This window comes from Bos taurus, chromosome 15, assembly GCF_002263795.3.
Source record: "Bos taurus isolate L1 Dominette 01449 registration number 42190680 breed Hereford chromosome 15, ARS-UCD2.0, whole genome shotgun sequence".
NCBI classification, from domain to species: domain Eukaryota; kingdom Metazoa; phylum Chordata; class Mammalia; order Artiodactyla; family Bovidae; genus Bos; species Bos taurus.
In genome coordinates, this window is record NC_037342.1 from 53,278,525 (window position 1) to 53,304,827 (window position 26,303).

General features: G+C 39.3%; 1 protein-coding gene across 1 annotated transcript in view; it reads left to right on the forward strand.

Moving 5' to 3' along the window:
• The first annotated feature begins 557 nt into the window (after positions 1-557).
• MRPL48 (mitochondrial ribosomal protein L48) overlaps positions 558-26,303 on the forward strand; it is a 54,886-nt gene continuing 29,140 nt past the window's right edge. The window contains exons 1-4 of the mRNA NM_001046563.2: positions 558-677; positions 13,350-13,402; positions 14,426-14,463; positions 25,700-25,788. Of these exons, the coding sequence (NP_001040028.1) occupies positions 657-677; positions 13,350-13,402; positions 14,426-14,463; positions 25,700-25,788 (201 nt within the window). The 5' untranslated portion in view covers positions 558-656. The remainder of the gene's footprint in view (positions 678-13,349; positions 13,403-14,425; positions 14,464-25,699; positions 25,789-26,303) is intronic.

Consider the following 26,303-nt stretch of genomic DNA (forward strand, 5'->3'; position numbering starts at 1 on the left):
AGAGAAATTAACAAATAATTAATATATAGTGAGTTAAGTGAAAGTCGATCAGTCGTGTCCGACTTTTTTGAGACCTCATGGACTATACAGTCCATGGAATTCTCCAGGCCAGAACCCTGGAGTGGGTAGCTGTTCCCTTCTCCAGGGGATCTTCCCAACCCACGGATCGAACCCAGGGGGATCGAACCCACGTCTCCCGCACTGCGGGCGTATTCTTTACCAGCTGAGCCACAAGAGAAGCCCAAGAAAACTGAAGTGGGTAGCCTTTCCCTTCTCCAGTGGATCTTTCCGACCCAGGAATCGAACCGGGTTCTCCTGCATTGCAGGAGGATTATTTACCAACTGAGCTATCAGGGAAACCGATAATACATAGTATGGCAGATCAAATAGCCGAATTGTCTGCAAATTATTGGGGCAAAACAGAGATGGCAGTGAAAGTGACATTTGAGCTGTAATAAGAACGGAAACTGAGAGGATTTCTAGACACTTAAGTCTCAGAAGCTGCCGGAACCAAGGTGCTGCGGCAGTTGAGTGAGTCTCGGTCGGATATTGTTGCCGGACTGGATCGAGGCCGTTCCGTCAGTGTTTTCAGTGGGGTCGCGGCTTGTTGAGCCCATCTTCATCTGGCAAAAGTACGGGCCGCGCTACCGCCAAGGATGAACGGAGCACTAGGAAAGGTAACGCAGTCTATCCAAGCTGGGCACGAGAGAGGTGGTGAGGAAAGCGGAGCTGCGAGGGGGCGGCGGGGCTATAACGCGGCTGCCGACATCCGGGTAAGAGACTCGGGCAAGAACAACCTCTTCCCGGCAGCACGTGCGGCGCCCTGTCAAAGGGTTGCGCTTTCCCCTCTGTTCCGGGGAGGATTCGGCTGCGGTAACCCGCGCGCCACGCCCCCTCCGTGCTATCCTCGCCGCACATTGGCCTGGATAGATAGGAGACCTGCAATGGCAATCACCCGAATAGGTCCGGATAGTATCTATGACCTTGAGCAGGTCATTTTATTTTTGCTTTAAGTCATCAACTTCCAGATTTTTTTCTAAGAATACCGTTTTGACTCGCTGAACAGATTGGGATGTGAGGCTACTTGGCGATCAGTGAAGTTGCTCAGTCGTGTCCGACTCTGCAATCCCACGGACTGTAGCCTACCAGGCTCCTCCATCCATGGAATTTTCCAGGCATGAGTACTGGAGTGGGTTGCTATTTCCTTCTCCAGGGGATCTTCCCGACCCAGGGATCAAACCCAGGTCTCCCGCATTGCAAGCAGAGGCTTTACTACCTGAGCTACCAGGGAAGCTACTTGGCGATAGGGAAGCGTAATAATAAAAAGAACGTTTTGACTTACAAACCCTTAGTTACGTGACTGCAGTAAAACCATATGAACCACCATAAAGCATTCCTTTGCTTTCCTTTGTCCTCTTAACAGATTAAAATTGTGCTTTTTCAGTTGTATCATACTATTTAGAATAATGACTTTGTTTTTTTTAGCAATTTATGTTAAAATTTTATTTGAGGAATTAATTTGGAGGCTATACCTCCATGATACATAAATCAACATGATCATTGTCGCTCACAGATCTACTAGTCCTACTTTGGGGCAGCCCCTGAATGTCTCTAGTTTTGTTTCCTTAAGATCCCAAACCTCACTTTATTCTTAACGAAATAACTCTCAGTTGTTCACTTTAGCCAGATTGTGAGAATTTGACTAGATCTGGTGAAAAGAATTATAGAAAGAAAAAAAAAAACTGTAAAGTTTCTAAATTTAATTGTTAAAAACGGTCAGATTGGTGACTCCAAGCTCCTACTCTAAAAGCTTTGAATCTGAGGAATGCTGCTGAAAGGGAGCAATCATTGTTCAAGGTGTACTGTTTTTAGCCATTCTGCCCCCATGGACAGAGGAGCCTGGCGGGCTGCAGTCCATGGGGTAGCAGAGAGTTGGACACGACTGAGCGACTAAGCACAGCACACAACACACATACTCCTGAAGAACCCATGGAAATCTGTCATAGGCTATCACCTTAAGGTATAAGATTATATAGGGCCCCTCTCTGAGTCTGATGTCACTTCTCCCTTCTAGATTCCTTTGTTACTGATTTCCCTCTTCTATTCTGACCTGTCGCTTTTGACCAGGTAGTGTCCTCTTTATTTACCCAATACTGAATTCCTAATCTTTGATCTCCAGGACCTTTCTCAGAATGCCCTTACTTTTTCACCACCTCCAAATGCTCCATTTTTCAAAGCGCAGCTCAGATCTAATCTTTTCCTTAAAACCTTTCAGACCATTCTAGCCAAAGTGCTTGTTTATTTTTTGAACTCTTAGCTGGTATTATTTTTGGCACTTAATCGTATGCAGTCTTGTATTTGTGTCTGAAGTGTTAGTTAATACTTTACATTTATGGGATTTGCATCAGAGCTGTGTTCTACCTCTTGCTAGCTGTGTGGCCTTAGGCAGGTAATTTGGCCTCTCTGCTTTAGTTTTTTATATGTAAAATGCAAGTGATAATGCCCATCATATGGAGTTATAAAAATTATAGAAAATAATGTCAGTAAGAGTATTTTGTGCGAATAACTATACAAATAGGAATGTTAACATTATTCTGCAGCTAATGAACTGCTTTCATTTTCATAATTTCATTTTATCTCGCTATGAGATAATCTTGGCAGGCACAACAAATAAAGAGATGGAAATTACTGGTACAATACCTGATACATAATAGTTCTCAAATGCTTTACCAAATGCCTATATGAATGAATGCCTTGCTTATAGGTCAATAGTCTATTTTGTGGTAATGCTGAGATTGGACCCTAGATTTTCTATCCCTCCTAAAACCCCACTGCCGTTCCTTTTCTGAGTATTTTACATCTCCCTAATTTGATAATAATCTTGGTTTCCTTCATGTGTGAAATGAGGAATGAGAACCTTCCTTGATCTTCCCAGCTGTCAGTCCTTCATTTCTTTGTGACCTGTGCAGCCCATTATACTGATCTCATTGCAATATAATAAGTAATTTGCACATCTGCTTTCCTCATTAGAAAGATTGTGGGTGGGCAGTTGTATTTTCTTCATGTCTGTAGGTACCCAGCCTACAATATACTTGGCCTAAAGTTGCTGATATTGTTCATCACTAAGTCAAGTTTGACTCTTTGAAGTCTCATGGACTGTAGCAGGCCAGCCTCTGTCCTCCCCTGTCTCTCAGATTTGCTCAGATTCATATCCACTGAGTCAGTGATCATATCTAGCCATCTTATCCTCTGACGTCCCTTTCTTCTTTTGCCGTCAATCTTTCCCATCATCAGGGTCTTTTCTAATGAGTTGGCTCTTTTCATATCAATGAAATCATATAGTATGTGAGGCCAAATATTTTTTAAGAGACTTTCCAAAGATCATACAGCTAGTAACACAGAGGAGCTGATATTCAAACCCAGGTCTGTGTGAATCTCTAATTTGTATTTCTAACTACTATAACGACTCAGGGCAAAGACAGTCTTTGATAGTCACTATGTTATACATATTCAGAAGAATGGCCAAAGGAAAAACTACAAACAAAAGCAATTTTGAAAGAACATAGGAAAAGGTCAGTTCAAACATCACTTACTAGCTATGTGCATCAGGTATGTTAATTCATCTTTCTGAGCTTTGGTTTCCTCACAGTAAAATGGGGGTATAAATACCTGCTTCATAGAATGGTTGCAAGGGTTAGTGGAAATGATGTTTGGCGTATAGCAAGTACTCAAAAAATGGTAGAACTGTTTAGGCTATTATTATATGAATTTTGCTGCTGTTAATTGCTATTGTATTTTTGAGAGGTAGTATGGCAGAATGGGCTTCCCTGGTAGTTCAGTGGTGAAGAATCTGCCTGCCAGAGCAGGAAGCACAAGAGACATGAGTTCAGTTCCTGCGTCAGGAAGATCCCCTGGAGTAGGAAATGGCAACCTGCTCCAGTATTTTAGCCTGGAAAATCCCATAGACAGAGGAGCCTGGTCAGCTATAGTCTATGGGGTTGCAAAGAGTCAGACACCACTGAGCGACTGAGCACTCGTGTATACAAACACACACACACACACACCAGAATGAAAAACATGGACTTTGGATTTAGACTTGGTTTGAATTCTTGGCATGTCTTAGCAAACCTAAAACTTTGGCAACTTAAAAGCTTTTGTTTTTTTCCTCTATCATTACAGTTCAGTTCAGTCGCTCAGTCGTGTCCATCTCTTTGCGACCCCATGAACCGCAGCACGCCAGGCCTCCCTGTCCATCACCAACTCACGGAGTTTACTCAAACTCATGTCCATAGAGTCAGTGATGCCATCCAACCAATTCATCCTCTGTTGTCCCCTTCTCCCACCTTCAATCTTTCCCAGCATCAGGGTTTTTTCAAATCAGTCAGCTCCTCGCATCAGGTGGCCAAAGTATTGGAGTTTCAGCTTCAGCATCAGTCCTTTCAATGAATATACAGGACTGATTTCCTTTAGGATGGACTGGTTGGATCTCCTTGCAGTCCAAGGGACTCTCAAGAGTCTTTTCCAACACCACATTTCAAAAGCATCAATTCTTCAGCCCCCAGCTTTCTTTACAGTCCGACTCTGACATCCATACGTGACTACTAGAAAAACCATAGCCTTGACTAGACGGACCTTTGTTGGCAAAGTAACAGCTCTGCTTTTTAATATGCTGTCTACGTTGGTCATAACTTTCCTTCCAAGGAGTTAAGTGTCTTTTAATTTCATGGCTGCAGTCACCATCTGCAGTGATTTTGGAGCCCCCAAAAATAAACTCTCTCACTGTTTCCACTGTTTCCCCATCTATTTAACATGAAGTGATGGGATCAGATGCCATAATCTTTGTTTCCTGAATGTTGAGTTTTAAACCAACTTTTTCACTCTCCTCTTTCACTTTCATCAGGAAGCTCTTTAGTTCTTCTTTACTTTCTGCCATAAGGGTGGTGTCATCTGCATGTCTAAGGTTATTGATATTTCTCCCGGCAATCTTGATTCCAGCTTGTGCTTCCTCCAGCCCAACATTTCTCATGAAGTACTCTGCATATAAGTTAAATAAGCAGGGTGACAATATACAGCCTTGATGTACTCCTTTTCCTATTTGGAACCAGTCTGTTGTTCCATGTCCAGTTCTAACTGTTGCTTCCTGACCTGCATACAGGTTTCTCAGGAGGCAGGTCAGGTGGTCTGGTATTCCCATCTCTTTCAGAATTTTCCACAGTTTCTTGTGATCCACACAGTCAAAGGCTTTGGCATAGTCAATAAAGCAGAAGTAGATGTTTTTCTGGAACTCTCTTGCTTTTTCGATGATCCAGTGGATGTTGGCAATTTGATCTCTGGTTCCTCTGCCTTTTCTAAAACCAGCTTGAACATCTGGAAGTTCACGGTTCACATATTGTTGAAGCCTGGCTTGGAGAATTTTGAGCATTTCTTTACTAGCATGTGAGATGAGTGCAATTGTGTGGTAGTTTGAGCATTCTTTGGCATTGCCTTTCTTTGGGATTGGAATGAAAACGGACCTTTTCCAGTCCTGTGGCCACTGCTGAGTTTTCTAAATTTGCTAACATATTGAGTGCAGCACTTTCATGGCATCATCTTTTAGGATTTGAAGTAACTCAACTGGAATTCCATCACCTCTACTAGCTTTGTTCGTAGTGATGCTTCCTAAGGCCCACTTGACTTCACATTCCAGGATGTCTAGCTCTAGGTGAGTGATCACACCATCGTGATTATCTGGGTCATGAAGATTTCTTTGTATAGTTCTTCTGTGTATTTTTGCCACCTCTTCTTAATATCTTCTGGTTCTGTTAGGTCCATACCATTTCTGTCTTTTATTGTGCCCATCTTTGCATGAAATGTTCCTTTTGTATCTCTAATTTTCTTGAAAAGATTGCTAGTCTTTCCCATTCTTGTTTTCCTCTATTTCTTTACACTGATCACTGAGGAAGGCTTTCTAATCTCTCCTTGCTATTCTTTGGAACTCTGCCTTCAAATGCGTATATCTTTCTGTTTTGCCTTTGCTTTTCACTTCTCTTCTTTTCACAACTGTTTGTAAGACCTCCTCAGACAACCATTTTGCTTTTTTGTATTTCTTTTTCTTGAGGATGGTCTTGATCTCTGTCTCTTATAGAATGTCATGAACCTCCGTCCATAGTTCATCAGGCACTCTGTCTATCAGATCTAGTCCCTTAGATGGTATGGGGAGGGAGGAGGGAGGAGGGTTCAGGATGGGGAACACATGAAATAAATGTAAGAAAAAAAAAAAAAAGTCCCTTAAATCTATTTCTCACTTCCACTGTATAATCATAAGGGATTTGATTTAGGTCATATCTGAATGGTCTAGTGGTTTTCCCTACTTTCTTCAATTTAAGTCTGAATTTGGTGATAAGGAGTTCATGATCTGAGCCACAGTCAGCTCCCAGTCTTGTTTTTGCTGGCTGTATAGAGCTTCTCCATCTTTGGCTGCAAAGAATATAATCAGTCTGATTTTGGTGTTGACCATCTGGTGATGTCCATGTGTAGAGTCTTCTCTTGTGTTGTTGGAAGAGGGTGTTTACTATGACCTATGCATTCTCTTGGCAGAACTCTATTAGCCTTTCCCCTGCTTCATTCTGTACCCCAAGGCCAAATTTGCCTGTTATTTCAGGTGTTTCTTGACTTCCTACCTTGCATTCCAGTCCCCTATAATGAAAAGGACATCATTATATAAATTATGTTTTTCCTCTATGAAAAGAGGCAATTATTTTGATGCTTCTATTAGAGGATTGATGAAAAATTGAGCAAAGTGCTTAGAACAAAGGATTACTCTGTAAGTGATAGTAACAATGCTATTTTAAGTAATATTTGTTAGTATACAGATATATTCTGTTAATACTCATAGAACAGCTCTCAAGTGCTTGCCTCATGGGACCCTTACCCACTACTGTCACCACCCACCCCAGGACTCTGGTATCTGAAGCTACTCACACACTATAGATTTTGCCCCATGACTGGTTCTTAAGTTGCTGTGTAGTCCTTTCCTGGTTCCTGACTCCCAAGCTTATGGGACAAGTGTTTTTGTTACCTGCTGGGGCATCTATGTCCTCATTCATTCATTCACTAGAATCACTGGCCTCCTCTTCCATTTGCTCCAGAGCTGGAGCTGCTCTTTCTTTGCTGACTGGGGAGAGAGAGTATTTGTGGATACAGTCCCAAAATAGATTACTTTTGTCATGATAAATAATGCTGAGCATTGTAGGGAAGAGGAAGCACATTTCCCAGAGCTGAAAGGAAGAGTTCATGCCATAATTTGGTTGTCTTCCAGACAGTTGTCCACCCTTAAAAAGGGTTGGCTTTTAGATAATTAAATTCATAGCTGTTGTGGAGACTCAGAAATCTGAACATTTAAAGTGAGGAAAGATCAGTCTTATCTAGATCTCTCTTCCCATCCAATACCTCTTCTGTATAAAGTGACTGACCCATTTAAGAGTACATTCTGTTCACTCTGATTTCTGTTCTGTTTGTCGTGGTTGATAGATCTTGGCCCCGGAGGGATCTTAGAGTCATTGGCTCTAACTCCAGAGAGGGGAAAATTACTGACCAAGATATGGTGGCCAGTGGTGGGGGAGCCAGCCAGAGCCCCTGTGACTGCTCTTTTATTGTGACCAACATTAGGTTAAGAATATTGTACACATGTTTACAGAGTCTTTTGGTATCTGATTTAATTGTCATTTTTAGGATTGTCTATATACTTTGTCCTTCCTTCTGTCTATTCATATCCCAATCTTCATGACCTCACATTCTCTGGGATACTTTTCCTAAATATGAACATTTCCCTCCTGATTTCCTAAGCACTAACACCTTCATTCGGAGAAGGCAGTGGCACCCCACTCCAGTACTCTTGCCTGGAAACTCCCATGGACAGAGGAGCCTGGTAGGCTGCAGTCCATGGGGTCGATAAGAGCCTGGTAGGCTGCAGTCCATGGGGTCGCTAAGAGTCGGACACGACTGAGCAACTTCACTTTCGCTTTTCACTTTCATGCATTGGAGAAGGAAATGGCAACCCACTCCAGTGTTCTTGCCTGGAGAATCCCGGGGATGGGGGAGCCTGATGGGCTGCCGTCTTTGGGGTTGCACAGAGTCGGACACAACTGAAGCAACTTAGCAGCAGCAACACCTTCATTTAAGGGAGAGAGGGTGTAGAATAGGGGAAAATTACAGGCTTGGAGTCAGAAACCTAATATCCTATGCTAGTTCTGATAGTAGCTGTTTAACTTTGTTACAATTAAAGTTACGCAATTGTACTTAATCTCAGTTTCCCCATCTGTAAAATGGGATAATAATACTTATCTGGTAATGAAATTATGATTTAGACACATGGTAGGTACTCAACAAAATAGGTGTGGGTAGTAATAAATGGTAGCAATGATTAGCAGTCATTCACTTCTTTCTAATCATTTATTTTTTTATTAAAACAACATTGTGCCTGAGAGGAAGACATGACTCTTGCCTTTGAGAATCTCGTTTTAGCATAGTGGTCTGTGGGGGATATTAAGAGTTTCAGTGAATCTCTTGAAGTAGTATGCAAACTTTTTTTCCTCCCTCACTTGCAGTTCAGTTCAGTTCAGTTGCTCAGTTGTGTCCGACTCTTTGCGACCCCATGAATTGCAGCACACCAGGCCTCCCTGTCTATCACCAACTCCCAGAGTTCGCTCAAACTCAGGTCCATCGAGTCGGTGATGCTATCCAGCCATCTCATCCTCTGTCGTCCCCTTCTCCTCCTGCCGACCAATTCCTCCCAGCATCAGAGTCTTTTCCAATGAGTCAACTCTTCTCATGAGGTAGCCAAAGTATTGGAGTTTCAGCTTTAGCATCATTCATTCCAAAGAACACCCAGGACTGATCTCCTTTAGAATGGACTGGTTGGATCTCTTTGCAGTCCAAGGAACTCTCAAGAGTCTTCTCCAACACCACAGTTCAAAAGCATCAATTCTTCGGTGCTCAGCTTTCTTCACAGTCCAACTCTCACATCCATACGTGACTACTGGAAAAACCATAGCCTTGACTAGACGGACTTTTGTTGGCAAAGTAATGTCTCTGCTTTTGAATATGCTATCTAGGTTGGTCATAACTTTCCTTCCAAGGAGTAAGCGTCTTTTAATTTCATGGCTGCAGTCACCATCTGCAGTGATTTTGGAGCCCAGAAAAATAAAGTCAGCCACTGTTTCCACTGTTTCCCCATCTATTTGCCATGAAGTGATGGGACTGGATGCCATGATCTTTGTTTTCTGAATGTTGAGCTTTAAGCCAACTTTTTCACTCTCCTCTTTCACTTTCATCAGGAGGTTCTTTAGTTCCTCTTCACTTTCTGCCATAAGGGTGGTGTCAACTGCATATCTGAGGTTATTGATATTTCTCCCGGCAATCTTGATTCCAGCTTGTGCTTCCTCCAGCCCAGTGTTTCTCATGATGTACTCTGCATAGAAGTTAAATAAGCAGGGTGACAATATACAGCCTTGATGTACTCCTTTTCCTATTTGGAACCAGTCTGTTGTTCCATGTCCAGTTCTAACTGTTGCTTCCTGACCTGCATAAAGGTTTCTCAAGAGGCAGGTCAGGTGGTCTGGTATTCCCATCTCTTTGGGAATTTTCCACAGTTTCTTGTGATCCACACAGTCAAAGGCTTTGGCATAGTCAATAAAGCAGAAGTAGATGTTTTTCTGGAACTCTCTTGCTTTTTCGATGATCCAGTGGATGTTGGCAATTTGATCTCTGGTTCCTCTGCCTTTTCTAAAACCAGCTTGAACATCTGGAAGTTCACGGTTCACATATTGTTGAAGCCTGGCTTGGAGAATTTTGAGCATTTCTTTACTAGCATGTGAGATGAGTGCAATTGTGTGGTAGTTTGAGCATTCTTTGGCATTGCCTTTCTTTGGGATTGGAATGAAAACGGACCTTTTCCAGTCCTGTGGCCACTGCTGAGTTTTCTAAATTTGCTGACATATTGAGTGCAGCACATTCACGGCATCATCTTTTAGGATTTGAAATAGCTCAACTGGAATTCCATCACCTCCACTAGCTTTGTTCGTAGTGATGCTTCCTAAGGCCCACTTGACTTCACATTCCAGTATGTCTGGCTCTAGGTGAGTGATCACAGCATCATGATTATCTTGGTCGTGAAGATCTTTTTTGTACAGTTCTTCTGTATATTCTTGCCACCTCTTCTTAATATCTTCTGGTTCTGTTAGGTCCATACCATTTCTGTCCTTTATTGAGTCCATCTTTGCATCAAATGTCCCCTTGGTATCTCTAATTTTCTTGAAGAGATCTCTAGTCTTTCCCATTCTGTTGTTTTCCTCTATTTCTTTGCATTTCCCAGTCTTGTTTTTGCTGACCATATAGAGCTTCTCCATCTTTGACTGCAAAGAATATAATCAGTCTGATTTCAGTGTTGACCATCTGGTTATGTCCATGTGTAGAGTCTTCTCTTGTGTTATTGGAAGTGGGTGTTTGCTATGACCAGTGCGTACTCTTGGCAAAACTCTAATAGCCTTTGCCCTGCTTCATTCTGTATTCCAAGGCCAAATTTGCCTGTTTACTCCAGGTGTTTCTTGACTTCCTACTTTTGCATTCCAGTCCCCTATAATGAAAAGGACATCTTTTTTGGGTGTTAGTTCTAAAAGGTCTTGTAGGTCTTCATAGAACCATTCAACTTCAGCTTCTTCAGCGATACTGGTTGGGGCATAGACTTGGATTACTGTGATATTGAAGGGTTTGCCTTGGAAACGAACAGAGATCATTCTGTCGTTTTTGAGACTGCATCCAAGTACTGTATTTCAGACTGTTTTTTTGACCATGATGGCTACTCCATTTCTTCTAAGGGATTCCTGCCTGCAGTAGTAGATACAATGGTCATCTGTGTTAAATTCACCCATTCCAGTCCATTTTAGTTCACTCCTAGAATGTCGATGTTCACTCTTGCATCTCCTGTTTGACCACTTTCAATTTGCCTTGATTCATGGACCTAACATTCCAGATTCCTATGCAATATTGCTGTTTACAGCATTGGAGCTTGCTTCTATCACCAGTCACATCCACCTCACTTTATTTGGTTCTATATCCCACATTTTTTTTCTGCAATTTTAAAAATTGAAGTATAGTTGGTTTACAGTGTTTCAAGTATATAGCAAAGTGACTGAGTTATATATGCATATTAATATATACATATTCTTTTTCAGATTCTTTTCCATTATTGGTTATTAGAAGATTCTGGATATAATTCTCTGTGCTCAGTATGCAGCCTTTTGTATATTTGTACCTGTATATGTCTGGGGAGAAGGTTCATGACTTTGGGCAGATTCTCAGCAATATCTGCAACATCTCCAAAGCTAGAGAACTTCTCCTTGCCATTAATACACAGATTTTCTGCTAGAGGTGTCAGTTGTTTTGCCACCTGTTTTGACTTAATCATATGATGCTGTGGTATTACTTAGCTATTTAATACAAATGTATGTTCATATCTCCAGCCGTTCAAACTCCTATAAAACGGGGGTCGTGCTTACATTTTTAAAAAGGCTTTATTGAGATATGTCATATACCATACAATTTGCCCATTTAAAGTGTATGATTCAATGACTTTAATTTTTATTTTTTTTAATTTTATTTTATTTTTAAACTTTACATAATTGTATTAGTTTTGCCAAATATCAAAATGAATCTGCCACAGGTATACATGTGTTCCCCATCCTGAACCCTCCTCCCTCCTCCCTCCCCAATGACTTTTAATATATTCAGGGTTGTGTTACTGTCACTACAAGCAATTTTAGAACTTTTTTATCACCCTAGAAAGAAGTCCCAAAGACGTCCCATATCCCTTAATTGTCATCTCCAGCTTCCCAAACCCCCCAACCCAAGGCAACCACTAGTCTTTCTTTTTCTATAGATTTGCTATTCTGGATATTTCATATAAATGGAGTCATACAATACTGGCCCTTTGTGACTGTCTTCTTTTATTTAGCATAATGGTTCCAAGTTCATTCATATTGTTACATTTTGTTCTTCTAGTCCCTTTCATAGTCCCACAATAGTTGGCACCTATTAGGCTTTTAAAAAATAAACTTTAGAGGACTTTGCTGGCAGTCCAGTGGTTAGGATTCTGTGCTTCCACTGCAGGGGGCAGGGGTTCGATCCCTGGTGGAAAAAACTAAGATCCCACATGCCATGCCAGCCATGGCAGCACAGCCAAAAAAGCAAAACAAAACTTTAGAATAGTTTTAGAATTACAGAAAAGTTGCAAAGACAATACTGGATATACCCCCATATCCAATTTCCCCTATTATATTTGTATGGTATACTTTTTATGATTAATGAACTGATATTGATATATTATTATCAAGTCCATGTTTTACTAATACTTCTTTCATTTTTAAAAAATCCAGGGTCCTTTTTCTGTTCTAGGATCCTACCTAGTATATTACATTTAGTCATGTCTGCTTAGACTCTTCTTGTCTATGACAGTTTCTCAGACTTTCCTTTGTTTCTGAAGGCTTTTACACATAATGGACTTTTAACACATACATGTTGAAGGAATTGAAATTGTTATCGTAGTGGACAGGATTTTCTCTTTATATTATGGAAACTTAAGGCCATTTATTACTTACTATCTAGTTACTTTATAGAAAGACCTCCTCTATGTTAAGGACTACCTTAGTAAAGCTATACCAGTGATCTTTTGAGTGAGTGCCAGCAGGGCAGAGTGAGAAGGAAATAACTGGGTTATTAGGGGTAAGATTGGGAAGGGAAGCTGCCACTGCAACTACCTCCTTTCATTATTATTATTTTGTTCATGTTGGTATAGTTGTTATTATTGTTGTTACTATTAAAAGAGACAGTATACTGTAATAGAGACATAGTCTTTGGAGTAAAGCAGTCATTTTAGCCACTTGTTAGCTGTAATTTCTTGGAATATAACTTCTGTGGGCCTTAGTTGCTTCACCTGTAGAATTGCCTTGCAGTGTTTTGAGAATTAGAATTCAAAGTCCCTTGCATGGTGCCTGTGCTTGACACATGCATAATGGTTGTTGATATTAGAAAATATAAATCAAATTAGAAAGGGGAAATATGGTGAATTAAAAAAAGCAGCCCCCAAAAGGGGGGCTTCTATTTTTCCAGCATTTTCTGTAGTGGGTGAAATAGGAAAGAACATGGCCTTGGTTTGCCTGCATGTTTGGTATTAACTGTAGGGAAGCTTCTTTGCTAGACAAGAGACTTGGGTTTTGTTTTGGTTTGTGTACTGTGGGTTTCTAGCCTCTTGGTGAAGAGGTACTTGGAGGTCTGTGAATGCTTATGGTTGATCTAATGTGGCTGTTTTGCTATAGGTGCTGTGTCTGAAGAATGATACCATTTTTAAGCAAGCCTTTTCCCTCTTGAGGTAAGGATATTAATAATAGTAATTAAATATAGCTAATATTTGCATCTAGAATGTTCACACAGCATTCTTCTTTCATGATCTCCCCTTACATGTTTCTTAAGCATCTCAAGCATTAACTCACCTGCTATCTTACTCCTTCCCCATTCTCGGTAAATGACAACTCCAATTATCTAGTTGCACAGGACAGAATCTTTGGAGTCATGGTTGATACTATTGTTTCTTTTACTCTACATCTAATTCCTGGACAAATCCCATCAGCCTTACTTTTGAAATATGTTCTAATAACACAAGGCTATTGTAAGAACCACTTTACTGGTAGTTTCTCTTGTCTCAGTTTCACTTCTTCTCATTCATTACTCACCAGAGTTAACTTTCCAAAACTTAAACCTGATCACATCACTTTTGTGATTAAACTCTACCAGGAGCTTCCCACTGCCTTCACAGAGCAAAGACCAAACTGCTCACCGCAGGTTATGAGGTCTTCATAACCTGGTATAACCTGGTCCCTGGTTGCCTCTTTTGCCCTGCCCCCTTCCCTGCTGCTGAAGTGCCACTCACACCCACCTGCTTGCTGTTCCCCAGACATAGTACTTTCATATCTCTGCCTAGAATGCTTTTTCTGTAAGGCTAAACAATTAAGAGTAGTTCTTTGTTTTTAGAAACTCAGCTCCAGTAGTTTCATCCCCTGGTAGAAATCGTCATACTTTCCTGTGTATTCCACTAAATCTTGTATGTGTTTTTGCTCTGTACCAGGACTATATTGTGGCTCACATCTGTTTACTCATCTCTCTTCCAACTAGACCATAGATAGAGATATTTTACTTGCTTTTGCATCTTCAGGACCTAACACATTGTCTGACCCATAGTAAGTACTTAATAATATTTATGGAAAGAAGAGAAGGATAGAATAAGGAAACGTGTAGTATTGACATATCTGTAATGAGGAGCATACAAGTTTTGGTAGCTGTGCAAATAAAATGTGCATATCTAACTGTACTGAACATGCCTTCTCCCTCTTTTTAGGTTCAGAACTTCAGGAGAGAATCCTGTCTATTCTGCAGGTAAGCAGTTATTTCCTGATGTGGTCTAGTTGATTTAAGTGACCCTCTAGCACTAGTATAATTTTGTCTGAAAAGTTGCCAAATATATCTTTGGGAAGATTGGCTGAGACCAAGTCCTACCCCTCACATGGAATTGGACAATGGGCAAGAACATAAATTGTGGGTTAAGAGCAAGAGTTCTGTAGTAGGTTTAGATTCCAGCTCTAACACATACTGTTCGGTGACCTTTAACTACTTTTCTATGACTTGGTTTTCTCACTTTAAAAAATGAGGGGAATTTATAGTACAAACTACAGTGAATTATTTGAAGATTCAGTGAGGTAAAACATATAAAGTGCTCAAAAATGTTCACTATTGTTATTATTATTTTTGCTACTATTCCAGACCTGTCTTTCATGTCCATTATCTACCAGGCTAAGGCTTTTTCTACAGGATTTTATCCAAAATAAATCCATTTAATCTGGTTAACTCAGTGAATTTCAATGTTTCAATCCTATTGCTTGCCATTTTTACTTTATTATGTGACAGATTTCAAAGCAGCCATTAGATAATGACATCTGTTATATGACTAAAGAGTATCAGAAACAGGGAATTCCCTGGTGGTCCGGTGGTTAGGAATCTTCACTTCGACTGTAGGGAGCATGGTTTCGATACCTAGTTGGGGAACTTTATTAGATCCTACAAGCCACATGGTGTGGCCATAAAAAAAGTATCAGAAATAAAAGAATGGGAGTAAGGAAGGGAACTAACATTTACTGATGGCTTATTACGTGCCATGCATGACGTAAGTTTTATATCTGTTAATTATTTCAGACAATGGCAGCTATGTGTAGAGAATCACCACTTCCACCAGACCTAAAGCCCAACCTCTCAAAATATGTGCTTCTTTTTATTTATTCATTCTCTCAACAAATATTTATTGGACTAGGCTGCATTTTAGGTGCTGGGGATACAAAATTAAGATGATATGATCCTTGCCATTTGAAAACTTACAGTGTTGTAAGAAATAATTTTTTTCCCCAAGAATAATATAATGAACACTTCTAGACCCATCACTTAAATTCAACTGTTGTTAACATTTTGTCAGGTTCAGCTTTCTTGATCAGATGTTATGATGTTTCACTCCTAATACTTAAGCATCCATTTCTAGAAACAAGGATATTCTTTCCATTCTATTAAAGAACCACAATAGCATTATCTCCTTGAAGAAAATTAATAATAATATGCCTCAGTGTCATCTAATACTCTATCTACTTCCTTGGGTGTCCCCCAAAAGTCTTTTATGAGATTGTTTATAACCAAGAGCCCAAAGAAGGGTCATGCTTTGCATTTTGCTATAATGTCACCTTTAATATAGAACAGTTCTTTCACTGTTTTATTTCTGCAGCAGATGCTTTGTGATTAGGCTAGACTGTTTGACTTATAGAATGTCCTTGGTTTTTAATTTGTCTGATTATTTTCTTGTGGTATTTTATGACATGTTCTTCTGTCCCCTTCCTGCAAACTGGAAGTTAGATCTAAAATTTTTACTAGATTTAAGTTAAATAGTTTTAGCAAGAAAACTTAATAATAATTGATGCTCTGAATTTTGTATTACATCCTATCAGGAAAGGAAAAAAGAGCTAAGAAAATCTGATCATAAAAGTGAAAAGCATGCATTTTAGAGAATATGGAAAATAAATACTATACACACACACACATGCCAAGAAACTGAAGGAAATGAAGAAAATAAACATCACTTGTAATCCTAGCCTATCCTCCAGAAATTATTGCTTAACATTTTGGTGTATATCCTACCAGGTCTTCTTCTAGCCTTTTCTCTTTCTCTTTCTGTCTCTGTCTCTGTGTGTATATATGTTTTTTTTTTTTGTCTTGCAGTAATGGGAACAAATTATATATAACGCTTCATAATCTGCTTTTTTTCCTCACTTAATCTATGGTGAATATGTTTCCACTATAATAAATATTCTACATACTTGTTTTGAATATACTGCCTTAAATGGAACAATTTGTAGGGTAAGAATCTGAGTCTGGTGTTTGAATATGTTAAGTTGGAGTGCTTATGAGGAAAATATGCTAAGTAGTCCACTGGAGACACTGATCTTGAGCTCAAAATATAGGTCTGGGTTGAAACTGAATTTGAAAGTCATCATACTGTTGATTTTTCTTGAGAATGAATTAGACTATCCAGGGAACACAAGTAGAGAAGAGGCCCAAGGATCAGGCCCTGAGGAGCTCCAACATTAAACAATTGGGTAGAGGGTGAAAGAGATGGCTAATGAGCTTGAAAAGGGAGGCCAGCATGGTAGGAGAAAACCAGGATGGTATAGTTTCATGGCAACCAAAATGATCGTGCTTTAAGAAGGAGAGGGTGGTTACCCAGTTTCAGTTGTGTGCTGCTGAGAGGGGCTTGCAAAAGATATAGACTAATTGATATCCCTTGGTTTTAACAGCATAGAAGTGACCTTAGGGAGAGTAGTATCTGTGTAGGTATGGTGAGGTCAGTTGACAAGTGAATGGGAATTCAGGAGTTAGAGAAAGCTGTTACAGACAATATATTTAAGAAGTTTGTTTTTGAATGGAAGGAGAGAGAAATGGCAGGAGCTGGAGAGGGATGTGGGGTTAAGGAAAGATTTAACAAATAATAATTTTATATATATTTGTTTATTTTTGGCTGCACTGGGTCTTTGTTGCTTTGTGTGGGCTTTCTAATGTTTCAGTGAGTAGGGGCTACTCTTTGTTGTGGTGCGCGGGCTTCTCGTTGCAGTGACTTCTGTTGTGGAGCACAGGCTCTAGGTGCTTGGGCTTCAGTAGTTGCAGCCTGCGGGATTAGTAGTTGTGGCCTGAGGGCTCTAGAGTGGGGCTCAGTAGTTGTATTGCAGGGGCTTAGTTGCTCCACAGTATGTGGAATCTTCCCGGACCAGAGATAGAACCCATGTCTCCTGCATCCATGGGTGAATTCTTATACACTGCCCACCAGGGAGGTCTGGAAAGACTATTTTTAATGGTTATGTTTCTCTTAATGACACTTAATTCTGAAAGATACAAAAATTATAGAAAAGTGAAAAGATAATATGTCAGTGAGCCCATATTTGGCAATTATTCACATTTTGTTTGTGGGCTTCCCTGGTGGCTCACATGGTAAAGAATCTGGCTTCAATGCTGGAGACCTGGGTTTGATCCCTAGGTTGGGAAGATCCCTTGGAATAGGGCGTGGCAACCCACTCCAGTGTTCTTGCCTGTAGAATCCCCATGGACAGAGGAGCCTGGCAGGCTACAGTCCATGGGGTCGCAAAGAGTCAGATATGATAAGCGACTAAGCACTGCACATTTTGTTAGACTTTCATTGTTTTATTTTTTCTTGTATATTAAAAAATAAGGATTATGTTCAAGACCGGTATGTCCCCTAGTCTTGGACTCATCCCTTATCCCATAACCAGATAATAAGTTCATTTTGAACTGATGTGTATTCTGAGGAAGGTTTTTAAAATAAATTAAAATTATCAACTGTTGAAAATTACAAAAGCATGCAGATATTAAAAATAAATAGAAATTGTACTAAAAGGTATACGATGAAAGCTTTTGTTTCCAGGTCTTACTCCTATTTCCAGATCTTACTCCTCAGTGGTATGCGTTGATGGCAGTTTCTTGTATATTTTTCAGGAAAGTTATATGGTATATGAACATATATGTTATGTATGTATATTACTATATCTTAATGCTGGATACTTAGGTTGTTTTCAGGTTTTGTTATTTCAAAAATGCTGCAGCAGCCATTTTTATGCATCTTTGTAAAGTTGTTCCTGTACATTTGTAAGATAAATTCCTGGAATTGAAATTGCTGAGTCAATGAGTTGTGAGTTGAAAATTTTGGTAAGTATTGTCAGATTGCCCTTCAGAGAAGTTGTATTAATTTACATTTCTATTTTCTGGCCCAAAACTGGGTTTTACAAAACATCTTACTTTTTTGCTGGTGAAAATAATGTCTGATTTTAATTTGCATTTCTTAAGAAAGTTTGTTATCTTTTCTTTTTTTTTTTTTGGCCATTTGTATTTCTTTTCTTGTGAACTGCCTGTTTATATTTTTTGCCCATTTTTCTTTTGAATTGTATGCTTTTTCATTTTTGATCTGTAAGAACTTTTATATAGTTTTCATATAGTAAGGAAATAAGCATTTTCCTACCATAAATGCTTTGTGTTATTTCTAGTCATTTATCCCTTGACTTTTGTTTTTTTCCTTTTTGCTGAATTGAAGTTTAAAATTTTTGTGTAGCTCAGTTCATTAATCTTTGATTTCTAGATTTTGCTTCATGCTTAGAAAGATCTCTACTCCCTTCCTCAAGATTATTTTTAAAAATCCTTCATTTATCTTCTGTTTTTGTCTTTTTTTAACATGTGGTCCATCTGGTGTGAATGCAGTTTTCTCCCCTCTAAATGGGCAGCCAGTTATTTTAACAGTTATTGAAACATCTAACATTTTCCCCATACATTTGAGGATGTTACCTTATCATATACTAAGTTTCCATATAGATGTAGAACCTACTGTATTTTAACTTTGTGTTGTTTTATGGATCTATCTGTATATTTGATAGCAGTACCAAGTTGTTTTAATACTATTGGTTACTATAGTTTTGTAATGTATTTTAGTATCTGATAGCTACCTAATTCTGAGGTAACTTTTTGTTTTATTCTTGATTTTAAAGCTAGATCAAATGGGGGCATGTTAAATGCTATTGAAAAAAGTCCAATTGAGAAAAAGCTCCTTTTGAAAAGAAAGATGGACAATAGCAGTTTACTTAGCTTTCTATTTGGAGAAATTTTAAGTTGTCTCCAAAATTTTGAAATGTAAACAGTTCTATGATAAACATGCTTGCACATTAGTATTTGTGCCCTTGTGTGATTATTTACATAGGATATATATTTCTAAAACTCTAATTGTTGGGCTAAAGGAAGTACACATTTTTAGGTTTGGTTTTTTTTTGGTTGTGCTTGGAATCTTAATTCCCCCACAACCAAGGATCCGATCTGAGCCCCTTGCATTGGAAGCTTGGAGTCTTAACCACTAGACTGCCAAGGAAGTCCTTGAAAATGCACGTTTTTACAGCTATTGATGTGTATTACCAAATTGCTCTTCAGAAAGATTGCACCATTTTGTAGGGGTTTTTTTGTATTTTAGAATCCCTGTTTATATACTCATCAATATTGAGTGTTGTTTTTTTACATTTACTGATATCAATAAGTTTAAAAATGCCATCCCTTTTATTTGTAATTTGCATGTCTTTGATTACTAGTTGGTTGAACATATTTTCAAACATTTACAAACATTATTTTCAAGGCCATTGATCCTTTCCTTTGCCCATTTCAATTGTGGAATCTCAGTGCCTAGAAGGCTCCCAGGTCCAGGGTAACTTACCTTGCATGCCAAGGTAATTCTCTTTGAAAGGACACAGCTTTGTTGGCATTTTTCACGGGTCTTTGACATTTCTATAAAGTCAGACATTTTAAAATTGAATTATAATGGTGTTCAGAAAAAATGAGGAGGAAGCAGTGTCTCTTTCCTACCTTTACCCATCATACTTCGTGGGTCCTGGCTACCATCCCAGCTGCTCTCTCCAAGGGAAAAGCCTGATTGTAGTGACCATCTTTTTTTTTTTAACTGATTTAAATGTACACAGAGAGGTAAATATATAAGGAGGTTAAATGAAGGGAACTCAGACTCCTCTTATTATAGCATGAGCAAAAAGGTGGAGTCAGCAAAGCATGGTACATTCAAGTCCAAGTAGAACAGTGTAATTAGAAAAACTGAAAGAAGTTTGAAAAGAGATTTTGAAAAAAGTGGGTAGCTGCCAGAGCCAAATCATTGCAGATTGCCTTGTTAAAATATCTCTAGAATTTCAAAACAAGCAAACAAAAGCACCCCAACATTTATTGAACACACACTATTTGCCAGGTGCTGGGGGTTGTATCTGCCCTTCAGGGACTTGTGGTCTATTGAATGGAAAAAAATATCCTGTAATTAGATTCTTGGCTGGGGTTACCCCAGTTTTTCCCTCTTTCTCTCTTGTGTAGCCCTGCTTTAAAAATGCTTGTTCCAATCTTGAAGGAGAAATAATTAAAATGAAGTTGTTTATCCTCATCCTGGATTGATGAGTTTAGTTCCCAGTTTAGTAAACAAGGACATTGAAGGACAGTTGACGCTGGCATATATAAAGGGAAGGGACATGTTGCGGGAAAACTGAATACATGATTACATTCTATAATTGTACCAATTGAAAGATTTTCAAAGCCTCCTTTTGAAGTCCTGGGGTTTTGTGTCTTCTTCAATGAAAAGAGTTGCCTTTTCTCTCAGGAGGCTGCAGTGTTAATATGACAGCAGGAAACCAGCTTAATGACACAAGCAGGGGGAAAAAATTCAGTTGAACTTAATGGAAATCAGAGGCTTTCAAACTTGTGCATTTTATAATTAAAACAACTGGCTAATTAAGCAGTTTAACCATTGGTAATTTGACCAAAACCGTTCATTTAAGAGAGAAAATGGTTAATTTAACGGTAGTTTGAACTAACTTCTTAATTAACCAGCTGCTCTAATTATAGGAATTGCCCCAAACTGAATTTGCAAATGCCTCCTTGCCAAGGAGTTACAGTAGATGAGAAGCTGAGGCAAGCATTTGTGGCATTTTTACCTAAGATGTGTCATCATCTCAAAGATCACTTTTGGTTCTGTTATTTAAAACCAGTGGTGGGTGATTGAGTTTCTATGTACTTAAAGATGGTGACTAGCACCTGGGTTGTTGTTGTTTTTTAATTTACATCAAATATTTTACTATACAATGGAGTCATGGGAGAACTGTAACCATAAAGTAAACTCTTGATGACGTTTGTATGTTTAGGGAAGCACAGAGATGATGACATTTAAGCTGGCCTTGGAGGCGATGAAGGATATCACCAGAGAGGTGCAGTCCCAGCATGGGGGACAGCCTGGCACAGCGCAGAGGCAGGAGAGCTTCATGGTTTATACAGAATGCTAAGTGTAGCTCTGTGGCTGAGAAGCAAAGTTCTAAAGGCCTGGAGGATGGAGAGTGAGGACATGAAGTGGTTGGAACTAAATTACAAAATTAAGGTTCTTGAAAGCTTGCCTAAGGAATACGAACTTCAGACAGTGGAAAATCATCAAACATTTTGAAATACACCAAAGACCTTTTTAAAAATTGTGTGTGTGCAATGGATAAATGGTTGAATTAATGAAAGAAAATAACATGATTCGGTTTGTGTTTTAGAAGGATTCATTTGTCACCTTTAGAGGATGGAATAGAGATGGGGGTGTGGATACAGGAAGACTAACAACTCAGCCAAGGCTATTACTTGAATCTTTGCTTGAACTTCCGTTCACACTCACCTTCCCCCCACAACAACCAAAGTGATCTTTTAAAAACACATTAGGCATATAATTTCTTTGATGTTCAGCATGAAATCCAAACCCTTCACAAGGCCCAAAGTGGTGGGTTCCAACCTACCACCCTAATCTCTGGTGCATGCAGTCCCTCCTGCTTTGCTTCAGCCACATGGACAGCCTTTTTAGTTCATTGAATATGCTGATCTGTGTCACCTACTGAGGCCTTTGCACATGCTATTCCCTCTGCCTGGAACATTCACTCTATCTTTTACCTAATAAACTCCATATCTGTCTTTTGGGTCTCTATTACTTTATTTTTTTGAGTAGATAATGCATGTACACAAAAAATTTTTTTTAAAGATTCAAGAGTATAAAGTCAGCAGTAAATCTCTCTCTCCTGCCTTCTAGCCACTTCTCCCTGGGGATAACCACTATTATTATTTTCCTCTGACATCTAGTTTCAGTTCACAGGTCATTCTATTTTAGAGAGGCCTTTCCTGATATTTCAGTCTAAAATAGATCCACCGATTGAATTGCCATAGCTCTTTTTATCATTCTTCACAATTTGTAATTTCATATTTTTTGTGTGACTATTCCCTCCTCCTACTAGACTATAAGCTCTATACGCAGAGTTTTGTTGGTCATGTCCCTGTTATATCTCCACCTCTTTGCCCAGTGTCTGGTACATCATAAGTACTGAATAATTAAGCTGTTCCTAAGTTTTGCTTGTTTCTGTAAGCTCGTCTCTTGCCGCCTTTCTCCTCATACTCTGCCTTGAAATTCTCTCTCTGACTCTTCCTCTCCCCATACTGTGTTCTCACCTCACTAACTCCAAGCCGCCTGTCAGGTTTTACTTAAAAGTCTCCTGCTCTAAGAATCATTTCCTGACACCACAAGTCCAGTCTTAATGCCTATCCCATGTATATGGCTCTTATCATAGAGAGCCCTTTTCACCCAGCGTTGATATTAGTCTCACCAACAGATCATAGGTTCTGTATTGCAGGGGCTTTGTGTTTGTCCATTGTTAGAGCTCCAGCATCTAGGGTAGTACCAACCAGGCCTTCCATGGATAGTGGGTGGTTTGTACACTGCATAACTCTTGGTATGTGCAAGTCACATGGTTGAGAGGGTATAATTGTTGCTGGCTACTCTGTTGGGTAGTAATAAATATTTGTTGAATGAATAAACATGCTTTGGGGAGTTCAGTACTTTTTAGAAGGTCATGTATTAAAGTCATAATAAAATCTTGGTGGATGAATTCATTTTCAAAGCTGTGGTCTGAGTATGATTGTGTACCCATCAAGGGGTTTTGCATATTAGCTCTTCAGGTGGTACCCTCGGTTGCAGAGTCTGGAACCCGAAGGCTCAGAGAGTCAGTTGGGATCATGACCAAAAGATACCTCAGTTATTTGGAAATCTCTGCCAAAAACATTTCCTTCTTCCTTGCATGGTAAACTCTTATTTCTCTTTCAAGAATGCAGCTGTTACTTCTCTGAACCCTTCCCCTGTACCCTCCTTCACTCCCTCGCCCCCGCCTCATGCCCCAGACAGAGGTAGTTGTTCTTTCATCTAGGTTCCTTGCTTTTATCTCCATTAAAGTATTTTGTACACCATAAAGTAGTTATCTGCTTCCCCATTATCCTTCACCAGTACATACTGAGTGTCTCAAGGAAAAGTAGTATATTATAGTCATCTTTGTAACTGTCCCAGTATCTGTACAGTTGTTGGCATGTAATTGTAAATGCAGGCTAATGCATATCATGGAAGGGATCCATGATATCCTAAGGTTGTCTTGATGAAATATTCTGGATTGTGAATGCAGGGAAGGTTTCTGAAGCCATGACTCTTTTTTTTTAACTTTTTATTGGAGTATAGTTGATTTACAATGTTGTATTAGTTTCAGATGTACAGCAAAGTGAATCAGTTATATATGCACATATATCCACTCCTTTTCAGATTCTTTTCCCATACTGAGTAGAGTTCCGTGTGCTATGTAGTAGGTCCTTATTAGTTATCTATATTATATGTAGTAGTGTGTGTATGTCAATCCCAGTCTGACAGTTTACCTCTCCTCACTCTTGCCTCCTAGTAACCATAAGTTTTTCTACATCTGTAAGTCTATTTCTGTTTTGTATATAAGTTCATTTGTACTTTTTTTTTAGATTCCACATATAAGTGATATATATTTGTTTTTCTCTTTCTGACTTTCTTTCACTCAGTATGACAATCTCTTTGGTCCACTATTGCTGCAAGTGACATTATTCCATTCTTCTTATGGCTCAGTAATCCATTGTATGTATGTACCACATGTTCCTTATCCATTCCTCTGTTGATGGACAATTTAGGCTTCTTCCATGTCCTGGCTATTGTAAGTAGTGCCGCAATGAACACTGGGGTCCATGTATCCTTTCAACCATGTTTTTCTCCAGATGTGTGCACAGGAGTGGGATTGCTGGATCATATGGTAGCTCTATTTTTAGTTTTTAAAGGAACCTCTGTACTGTTCTCCATAGTTGAGGCCATGACTCTTGATTGGCCTGACACAAAGCAGACTACTTGGAAGCACATTTTAGAAAAGAGAAACTTAAGAAACATTTTACTAGATGTCATTAAACTTTTCCACACCATTTTGTATTTAGCACCCCACAAAGTGGTGGCTTTGGGGAGATGAGGGCAGGACCACAGGAACTAGGAGGAAAGGGAGCAGAACCTAGGACCAGTACTTTTCCAGAAGGTGGGGAGTGAGCAAGAGAGATACGCAGACATAACAGAGCTGGTTCCAGTGAAGGGTAAAAATAAGGAACTGATATCAGATATGGGAATGATCAAGTCTAGCTAGATTTTGTATTCTAGAAATTCAGATGTTATAACACATCTGAGCACAGGCTGTTTAGTAAGATAGACCTGGGTTTAAATTGCAGTTCTGCCTTTTAATTGCTGGATGACCTTGGCCAATTCTTGCTTTTTAAAATATATTATTAGTATATTATTATTATTTATTATATTACTTGATTATTATTTTTAATTTTATTATTCATTTATTCTGGCTGCAGCATGGCATGCAGGATCTTAGTTTGCCCACCTGGGGTCAAACCTATGCCCACTACAGTGGAAGCACAGGGTCCTAACCCGGATTACCTTGGCATTCTCTCCAATTCCTACTTTTTGAGCTGCAGTTTCTTTGTTTGTAAATGAAGATAAAAATAATGGGGATTAAAGGAGAATATGTATATATAAGCAACTCCTTCTTTGAAGGGGATTTGGGTGACACATCTCTGGCTGTACTACAATGAATATGTATTAATATATAAGTATTAATATAGAGTATCAATATATAGCGATTCTATTTTTTACCTATGCACTGTTCTGTACCTTATGTTTTTAGTTTTTATTGTTATTCATTTGAAGCCTGTTGGAGATCATTGTATGTCAACACAAATAAAGCAAATTGAATAGTTTTAACAAGTTTGTAGTCCTTTCTGCTGGTTATTTTTGCCGCCTCTCTCTCTGAACAATCATTACTGGAAAACTTCAAAAGGATTATTGCCTGTTGAGGGACAAGAGAAAATGAGAGTCCTATAAGAATGTATTCTTTCCCCCTACACCAAGAAGAGAGAATTTCTCAAAGCGGAGACTAGATATAGTCCAGGGGCCAAAAGGAGAGAGAAAAGGGATAAACTGAATGTCAGCTCAGGATCAATAAATAACTCTGGTTCTTTAAACCAACGAGAGGCTTGCTGTCCCCAGATATTCCATCTTGCAGTGGAGAATTTATCTCCTCATGTATGATCTGTCTGTCCCTGAGGAGTTTTGAAACAGGTTTGTCTTTTTTCTCTCTTTCAGGTGGCATTCTGTTGACCACCAGTCGGCACTACAGGTCAAAGCCCACGCATGGCATTGGAAGATACAAGCACCTAGTTAAGCCAGAAGAGGTAAAGGGGGCAGTGGTCTTTTATTTATTTTTAAAATTCTTTTGGCCAAGGCATGTGGGATCTTAGTTCCTCAACCAGGGATTGGACCCGTGCCCCCTGCAGTGGAAGTGCAGTCTTAACCATTGGACTGCCAGGGAAGTCCCTAGAGGTCCTTTAGAAAAGGGCAGTGTGTAGCTTTTGCAAAGACCCAGAAGATCAGATGTGCATAGATTGGATTATATTGGAGCCAGAAAGGATAGGGGGTCGTCCCTCAATTCTCTCCAGTTATGTAGTTTGTGTATGATCCAGAGTGGAGATGTTTATTGCCAGTTCCCAATCTTGTCCCTAGGTGAGATTATCACAGGGAAAAGCAAATGATTTGGTTTTATTATCTGTGACACTTAAAGAAAATACCATCTTAGTATTTCATTCAATATGGACCTCACAATGAAAATGATACATTTAGTTTAGTTGAATGAATGGTTTGTGGCATATAGAAGTAGATTAACATTTTCAGCCAAATGGCTGATTCTTTT